The 9,215-nt window shown below is 44.5% G+C and overlaps 1 protein-coding gene across 1 annotated transcript; it reads right to left on the reverse strand.

Moving 5' to 3' along the window:
- Positions 1–1,011: 1,011 nt before the first annotated feature.
- On the reverse strand, positions 1,012–8,816 carry fosl2 (FOS like 2, AP-1 transcription factor subunit). Its single transcript, XM_070979110.1, has 4 exons — positions 8,106–8,816; positions 5,111–5,365; positions 4,585–4,692; positions 1,012–3,012 (listed from the first exon to the last, which is right to left on the reverse strand). Exons 1-4 carry the CDS (start codon positions 8,232–8,234, stop codon positions 2,446–2,448), a joined length of 1,059 nt encoding a protein of 352 aa, XP_070835211.1. The 5' UTR covers positions 8,235–8,816; the 3' UTR covers positions 1,012–2,445.
- Between the last annotated feature and the right edge of the window lie 399 nt (positions 8,817–9,215).

Raw genomic sequence — 9,215 nt, forward strand, 5'->3', positions numbered from 1 at the left:
CATCCGGCCTTCTTGTCAGCTTCTGGCCACCTTGTCATCTTTCTATTCCACAAACCAGGTCAAAACAGTGCCACACAGCCTTCCTTATTTCAGAAGTGTGCATCCCCATGAAGGAAAAAGGACAATTTCAGGTTGAAAATGATTTTTTTTATTATCATTATTCATTTAAATTAACAAACACTGCTATACATATTGCTGTTTTTTTTTTTTTTAATTAATTTTGAATCATTTTAAACAGTTAAAGCATTTGGAAAAGAAGTAATAGTAGTTGAAAACAGGCGACAGACAGTAGATGACATGTACAGCAGAAGATCTACAGTCAATGGCTTTCCTATGTGTGTCAAGGGGCTCCAGAATATTTCAACATAGACATATCAGACTCGCCCACAGTTATGTTTTTGGTTATCTTTTCACCTCTTTATGCTGTCACACAGGATAAAATATTTCCTGTTGCATCCACATGATATCATAGCCAGTGATGTTAAACCCAACATTATAAATAATAAATAGCCGACGTGTTCTTTCCAAAGTAGCAGCAGCTTGTATTGAATTGCAAAAGTCCGTTTTCTGCATCCAGCGCAACAAAAGTCTTCCAACCACAATTTTTATCCCTCTGATAACAAAAAGGCTTCGAGCAAAGATGACACCCCCCCTTTGACCCCTGATATTATATTCATTAGGAATGTTTGAAGTAAACCAAAGAAGTCCAAAATATCACTGTCGTGTCCTTCTCAGTGCACAGTATTGGAAACCCTCATCCCTTTAAGATACACACATGTAAAAATAATGAAAAAGAAGTGCTTCATAGAACTTCAGAAATATTACATCTTCCCAAGGTGTCCCCTCTTTCATCCCAGGCCAGCTGTAGAGAGAGTCTTCTTATCCCTTCCTTATTGTCAAAAGTGAACTGTGTCTGGCCCTCGTTTCAAGCCAACAAGACTTCCACTAACTTTTTACTGAGTACCTCTGCGTTGGCATATGTTCATACACCCATAAATCAGCACATGTGAGTTCAATTTAAACATCATTTCTTTACTAAAAGTGACAGATTTACAAACACAGTATAAACAGGGTTGACATCATTGGCAGCTGGCGACAGTCTGGACCACAGTGGCTTTTTCAAATTTGAGCAAAATCCCTCCTTTTAGACAAAGATGAACGAATTACAGGATTACATGTGTCATACAAACCTTTTTGGCTTTTTGAAACCTGACCTGCCCTGAGAGGCAGTGTTGAAAAAAGGCTAGACCTTTATTTAGAGAATGCAAGAAACAAAGAGAGAAGTACGGAATCCAGTGGAGGAGGGCTTTGTTCAAACTTCTGTGTCGTCTTTGAAATGTCTGAGCGAAAAGACAAACCTTTCTCGATGGGACACGGTGAAGCAAAGACGTTTATCGCCCTTTCGCATAAAGTACCACCTCTGCAACACTTTGGCTAGACCATACAACAGCCTGCAGTCCTGCAACGCTCTTCACGATGGGGTTCTACTACACATGAGAGATATCCCTGACATCAATGTAAATCACATACACTTTGTCATAAACATGTTGTAAAGTTCAGGTACAGAATCACTGAGGAAAAGCACACCAATACTACTGTAAAGTCAAGCCACTATGGCAAAATAGAGGGTATAGAGTATTGAGGAACTAGTCATTGATTGAAAGTTGGCTTGTATCCTTTGCAACACTGAGGAGTGCTTTGGTCACCGTGTGGGTGACCATTTTGCTTTTCTACAGGCAGATTAAGGAGAAGACAATGTCTCAACAAAACACTTTGTAAAATTTAATCAGCACAGGCCATAAATACAATTAAAGAGATGGAAATAGCATTAGAAATGTGTGTACACTCTAAGTAGCGATTCCTGAATCAAGGTCCAAGTTACGAAAGGACAAATCTAAATGGAGAAAATGATGAGAGGAAGTCTTTGCTCATTGTCTCTTTCTCTTCTCAGAAATTCCAGTAGAATGCTGACCTCGTTTAGTGATTTATTGATTCGTCTTGGCGGAGTGCAAGTGTCGGCCTCATGGCTTTTTAAACATTTTCAAAAAAATATATTAAGAACGCGCTCTCTGGTTTTTAGTCACATCAACTCACGATTGCCAGATTCAGGCATGTTTTTCTTCAGTATTGTCTGCTCAGTAAACAAGTTGACACTCTGGAGTTGAAATGGCGAAGGGATGACACTTCTTAGGATTGGTGCACACACTTTTACAAAAAAAAAAAAAAAAGGAAATTACACTGAAGCAGAATGAGAAGAAACACATGGCGTAGCCCTTGTGGGTCTCCCTGCAGAGGGGGAAACGGCTCACATGGTCAGCTTGGTCTGGACTGTTGAGTGTGCTCTTGGTCTTTTCAAAGACACTGGAGGGGGGGCGCGCAGTTGATCCTCATGCTTGCCTTCAGCCACAGTGTTTGTTTCTCAGCTGTGCCGAGCCGAGCCCTCGCTCAGAGGGCCAGGAGGGTGGGCGAGTTGAGGGAGTCTGAGGATTGGTCGCCGCTGCTGCTGCTGCGCCGGTGGGCCTTGGAGCAGGACTCGGAGGAGGGTGAGGGGCTTTCGGGCTCCAGCATGCTCGGGTAGGTGAATATGAGACTCGGGGCATTGGGTGTGGCGGCAGGGGTGGACGCTGCCACCACCGGTGTGTTCAGGCTGTCTCCATCTGTGCAATACATCCCGCCGCTGACGCCGCTGCCACCCAGGCAGATGGGCTTGATGACAGAGCGCTGGGTCTTGCCCAGCACCTCCTCATCGTCCTGCGGCTCTTGTTTCACAACCACTTGGTTCATTTGAGGCCGGGTTCCCATGTTAGGGCGCATGGTCAGGGGCAGGGGGGTGCACTGCTGCTGGTGCTGCTGGTGCTGCTGGTGCCCTGATTGCTGGTGGCGCTCCTCCATGGGGAGCTTGCAAACAGGATTGTGGGCGACCAGCATGAACTCCAGCTTGTCTTTCTCCTTCTGCAGGCTCTCGATCTCCTTCTGCAGGTCTGCTTTCTCCTCCTCCAGCTTCTCAGTCTCCTGTGAAGAGAAAGTGAGGGTGAGCGCTTGAGCTTGAGTATGAGACATTTTTGTTTTGGGGGACAGTTTTGGGGCATTTTGTCTTTAATTTGACAGAAACAGCAGAGGAACTTTGCGGTTCATGGTTGGTACCTTAACCCGTTAAGCACCACAAGCTTTGTGCTTGATAAAAATACATATATATGAAGCAACAAAATGTCAAGAAATTGAGAACATATGGCTGCAAAAATGATCTTCAGCCTGACAAAAGCATTGTACACTTGATGATACCTGAATTTCAAGTTTCTTCAAACATGAGGAAGTCAGATTGTGCGAGTGTTCCACTAAAGTGCCAAAAGAGGGCACTGTTAGCTTGCTACACTTTGCCAAACACAGAAAGTAGCACAGTCAACCCATTAAATCAAGAATCTGCCATTTAGGCGTACAACGTGTAATCTTGAAGCCCTCAGCTTGAAATTGAGTTTCACGCAGGGACCGTGCATTGTTTGTGTCTCTGAGATATGCGATCTGCATGAACAGTGTGTCATTAATGTGTCATAAAAGATGGAGACGGATCCCATAAAGCTGTTCATCGGTCCTAGACATCACGCAGATAAAGATAAGCTGACATGCTGTCTGAGAACTTTGACTCATGAGGCAAAGGTATGAGGAAGTTGTACACCAGGAGGCCGGTGGCTGGTGCGGGTGGCGCCCGGTGAGGCACTTAAATGAAAGATATTAATCAGTCAAAGGGGAGACATTGTAGGAATATTGCTCCTTCTTTTCACTGGAAAGCGACACTTCCTTATTTGGAATTAAAAAAAAAAAAAACAGGCGTGCGAAGACAAGAAGGCATTTGGGGTTTTTTTTCCTCCCGTGGAAGCAATGGCTGTGGTGTGTGTGTGTGTGTGTGTGTGTGTGTGTCTATATATGCGTGTACGCAGCATGGCTCTATGTGGGATTGTAAGACAAGCAATTGGCCCCTTTTACAAAATGTCCTGCATTCATAGAGACAGCTGCCTACAGCAAATTCCATTCCTGGGTTTTTTTTAAGGCCTGAAAAGCTCAACCTCACTGTAATTCAGCTAATTAGTCCATTAAGTTGCCGTTACTGTCTGCCAGGCAGGGCCGCGAGACAGCCCTACCTCTGTCTACAGCTGTCTGAGACAAAAAGCTTTTCATCGCCTGTCATCTCCTCAGTCAGACCTTGCACTCAGAGACACAGCGAGAGTCAAACCAGTAATGCGAGGTTGTAAATTTAGGTGTGGAGTTCAATCACTCATCAAAAATCTGGACTCCTGCCAGACGTCTGAACAAGTGTGACTTATTTTTCTCCCTTTTCAGCATTCACTCCAAATTATTTCTTTTGTTGCTCTTTGCCGTTTTCATTTTCCACATCAACTATAAAGCTCGGCACATTTTACCCAAAAATCTGGAAGCATTGGTGTTTATTAGCTGGATGTGTTTGCCACATAAGAGGAACATGATGTTCCAGCACTTACACTGATTTGTGGCCTTTTTATATGAAGGAACAGAGCCCAAAAACAGATTCTGATCTGATCTGATGGCTCCAGTTTTCAGCTTTCTACTTACCCCTTGCAGCATCTCGGTGAGCTCTCGCCTGCGGTTGCGGCATTTGGCGGCGGCTAACTTATTCCTCTCACGCCTCACCCTCCTTTTCTCCTCTTCTTCTGGGGTGAGCTAAGGGCAGGCAAAGACGGAACATGTCAGGTAAAATAAGCTGTTTGACAGACACACACAATCGATATGAAGCAAAGAGCAAGAGTATAAACAAGAGCTGGATACTACTGGCTGGCTTTGAGGGGAAGAACAATGATACAAAGTCATTGATTTTTTTGGCATAATAGAATGAACTTAATGATTTTCTTCTTTGCCATTGAACAAGTACTTCTCTTTTTCTTTATCTAATGCTTTCCAATGAAAAAATAGTGTGTCTTGCTTTATTTTCAGAATGCACTTCAAATTTCTTTGTAAGATACCCTCTGAAGCAAAATGCAGCCTTATGTAAAGAATACATTTCTATCTATAGATGAGAAAAATCCTTCAGTGGCATTTTTGCAGCCCTTTAACACCCACATCATCCTCCCAGGCCCCTCACCTGTTCGTCCCTCTTACGCCGGCCCCTGGCGTCCCCGATGGAGCGGATGACCCCGGGCCGAGCCAGAGTGTTGTGCCCCAACAGCCCTGGCCCGTTGGTCAGGTGATGACCGTAGGGGTGGGAGCGGGAGTAAGGGTTGGACATGGAGGTGATGACGGTGGGCTGTACCATCCACTGCAGGTCTTGGCTGGTCGTGATTGCATTGATGGTGGGTATGAAGGCACTGTTAGAGCCGGGCATGTCGACCCTGTACTTCTGGAAAGAGAAGGAATGAGAGAGATATGATCAGAGGGGATGCGTGATCACATCTGAGGACGTTTTCCAGACAAGTGGGGCGGCATCCATTTGTAGAGGAGCAAGCCTATATGCCGGTATGGGTCAACACATGCAACTCAATCCCATAAGCATCTTAGAGAATATCTATGAGCCCTGCCTCATTTTGCTGACTACACCATTGCAGAAACACACACCACCACCCACCATTATCAAATTCACACATTTTCCACATTGCAAGCTTATAGTAATGATTCAATCCACATAGGCAAAACACTGTGTATGTAACCCCTGGAGTGAAACAGTGACACATGCTGTGAATCATGTGGGAAAGCCCAAGGTGTCCAGTGCATCTCACTTTACTACAATAACCATGAGACAAAACACAGCGCTGGGGAAGTGTTACGCATGTCTGGACTGGCAGGAGGGTAAATGCACACATTAGTTGCTCTTTTCAGAGGGTATATACATAACAGAAAGGGTCATATGGTGACATAGACTTTTTTACGCTTTTAGCTCTTTGGGGGTTTTTTTGATATCCAAAATCTGATAAGCGACATTAACAATTTATAAATCTGATTGCTGCAATCAAGTGCTACTTTGACTAAACTGTTATATAAGCTAAATGATGTGTTTGCCTGCAGTTGTGGGTATGTCTAAAGCCATGCTGTGATGCAAGATAGTCTACTACATGACTGGTCTGAAACCAAGACTGTGACTTCAAGCCACTCAACCTCTGGCTAATTAACCCTAATTCATTATGGATTTGGAGCTAATATTAAATGTATAGCGCTACATATCTACAACCAATATATATGTGTGAATCTGTCATAACGATCTCCTGTATGAGCACCGATGTCAGAACAGTATCGCTTCATGTCTCTGGAGTCCACAAACCGACGCGCTGCCTGTCTGCGTGCGTAATTTACGCACGTCCCCATATCCCCGTTATTCCCGACTTTCCGTCGGATATCCCGGCAGTCAATTGGAACTTTGTTTATCTGGTGAGTCATTGTGTATGGGATTTGTTAAGCACATGTGAAACGCGAGCAGTTCCAGTAAGGGGGGAAGCAGCCAGCTGTAACAAGCCAGACAGTTAGCCAGAATTATATTTCTGGCGAGCTTGGCTTCAATGTAATTAAAATTCCCATTTAAAAAAAAGAACGTGTGTTATGTGCAATGGAGTGTGAAGCACTAATCACTGAGTAGCGCCTTGAAGAAGCTCCTGTTTAACTGATAGAACTTCTGGTCTGATAAAAATTCTATTGGCGTGCCTTGTTTTCGTATGTCTCAATAAACCTTACAAAGAGGTCGTGTTCCAGCCCGCTGTAATGGGAAACAGGCAGCCAGTGTGTGATTACAGGGAACCAAAGCAATGATAGATGCTGGCCAAAAGTCGTTTACCGTAATGTTGCGTGAGCCTGACGACGCTTTTCCACAGAAGTGCACAATACGCAAGACTTGGCCGCGGGTAAACAACATGTCTCTTCCCGGATTTATATCCTATTATTTGTGAATATATGGACATGGCGTCCTCACAGCGTTACGCTGGCCCGCCTACAGTACATGCAGGGTATAACCCACTGAGAATCGATGAAAGCTTGACCTGTGATAAAATATAGGAGTTAGGTTGCAGGGATTGCTGTTTTGAAGCAGTCTCTTCTCGGTAAGGAAACGTTTGATTGCCCTGCGTTCCCGGTCTATGCGCGCTTCCCGCTGGAGGAAATGTGCCATGTGCAGCGCGACAAAATCAGACTACAATCTGATCCATCATAGTCATTTGTGACAGTTCAATAAGACAAATATTTGACATAAATCCCAACTTTAACTGGACTTTTATTACATTCTGCAACAGCACATGTCTGGTACACTCCAACCCGCCTTCAGTGTTGGCCAGGAGAAATTAGACCCCTCCTGAGCCTTGTGTTAATGCCTCTATTAAGCAGTGCATGCCTGCTACATTCACTATACGTTTTATCTCAACTCCGTTTATTGCCAGACTGGCGGCAAAATGTGTCAGTAGCTCAGGGCGTGTTATATAAGGGTTTTGAAGGATTTATTGTTCATATAAAGCACGCTTGTAAAATGCGTCTTCGCTGGGGTGCTACAACGCAGAGACCCCAAAAGATTCTATTTTACGCACAGACAGGAAAGACGAGAGGGGTAGACAGAGAACAGTGGATCTGAAGCTGGCATGTGGAGATCCCAGCTCCAATCCATTTCTGTCAGTGTAGCCTCCGTTTACAAGTTTTCTTTCACCATAAAGAACAAGTGAAGAATAACGTTATGTATTTGTTTCTGTAATCAGAATCAGCACGCAGCCATCGTCGTGTGCTGCATGCGCCCCGAATGGTGCGTAAATTTGATGTTTAATCTAAAGTACATGGTCTGATTGTGTTTAGATATCTTATGACAGGATTCAAATGTTAAGAGTCCTGAATAGTTGAGCATAGATCGCATCTCGCATCTGCTGACTCACCGATGCGATTTGTGTCATTGGGTTCATCGTTTTTATTTCCCCAAGCCACTTGGAGAATTCCTAAATCCCTGTCCATGGGTGGAACCCGTAACATGATTAAAAATAAAAAATAAAATAAAAACATGTCGTACAAACAACCAATAATTTTGAAAGGTTGTGCACATTTGAAATCGAATCCATGACAGATTAAATGAGTGCATTATTCATAGACAACGTCGCGTCAGCCTGGTGCTTCCTTGTTACCTGGTAGCTTGAGGTAGAGATCGGACTTCCGATCGTGCTGCTGCCGCTTGTGAAGGACTCTGGCTGGGCCGGAGAGGTGCTGCTGCCACGGGACGAGGTGTCGTAGTTCCCGGAGTAGTCCTGGTACATGATCCAGGAAAGAGGAAGATTTCTGTTGACGGTCTGAGTTCTGAACCCCCCCTGTTTTTTAAAATCCTCGCAGTGAGAAGGCACCAACAAGAAAATCCTCTGACTCGAGACGCCGTTAATTTGGGATATCCAGAGAAGAGTTGGTAAAGACAAAGTGCAATTATCCTCCTCTAAACTGACCTAAAACATCCCACAGATACTAGCAGTTAGAATAAATATTTTTGTGTGTTAACCCTGCTTGTAAAGGCTATTTCTGATTGTGCCTTTAATACCTTTCAGCCGCAGGTAGACCTGTACTACACTATCGCAGATCCTCTCAGGTGCGCAAACTTAACCTAAAGTCAGCAGCACACCTTCAGCAGTCAAGTCCAGTTGAGACAATGAACCTGTAGTTAGAGAGTGACTCACGCAGGTTAACATTCGCTTTAAAACCTACTGCCTGGATGATCTTCTCAATATTTTCCGTCGCCTTGCCCACTACACACTCTATCTGAGCTCTCTGCTGTTCATGGAACAGTTCGAACTTTTTTTCTTTTCCTTTTTACCACACTTCCTAGAGATGACTCACTTCAATGGCACTATGAAGAACTGCAACGGCTTTTCAACACCAACGAAACAGCCTACGTCACGCCAGGGCGTTGCGACTTCATCCAGGGAGGGGTCGCTTCTGGATAAGGGAGTGAAACAGAAAGATCCGCCGTGGCCATGCTTCGCCCAGCGGACACTGGAGATATAATAGAGAAGCAGGGATTCCGTAAAAGTAGATAAAATATGTTTGGAGAGATTCGTTTTTTCATACGGACGTCAGTGCCTGCTGTGGAGTTCACTATTTGTCTGACTTGCTTTGGTCCATTGACGCATGTTTCCTAAAATGGGCAGTTGCGTCAGAGAGCGCGTGTGGGTTTCCTTGGTAAAGGAAGCGTCAGACACTGGAGGGATTCCCTCCCCTCGCTCACTGCACTCCGGACACGGAGCTCTCAG

This window comes from Chaetodon trifascialis, chromosome 14 (assembly GCF_039877785.1).
Source record: "Chaetodon trifascialis isolate fChaTrf1 chromosome 14, fChaTrf1.hap1, whole genome shotgun sequence".
In the NCBI taxonomy this organism is placed as follows: Eukaryota; Metazoa; Chordata; class Actinopteri; order Chaetodontiformes; family Chaetodontidae; genus Chaetodon; species Chaetodon trifascialis.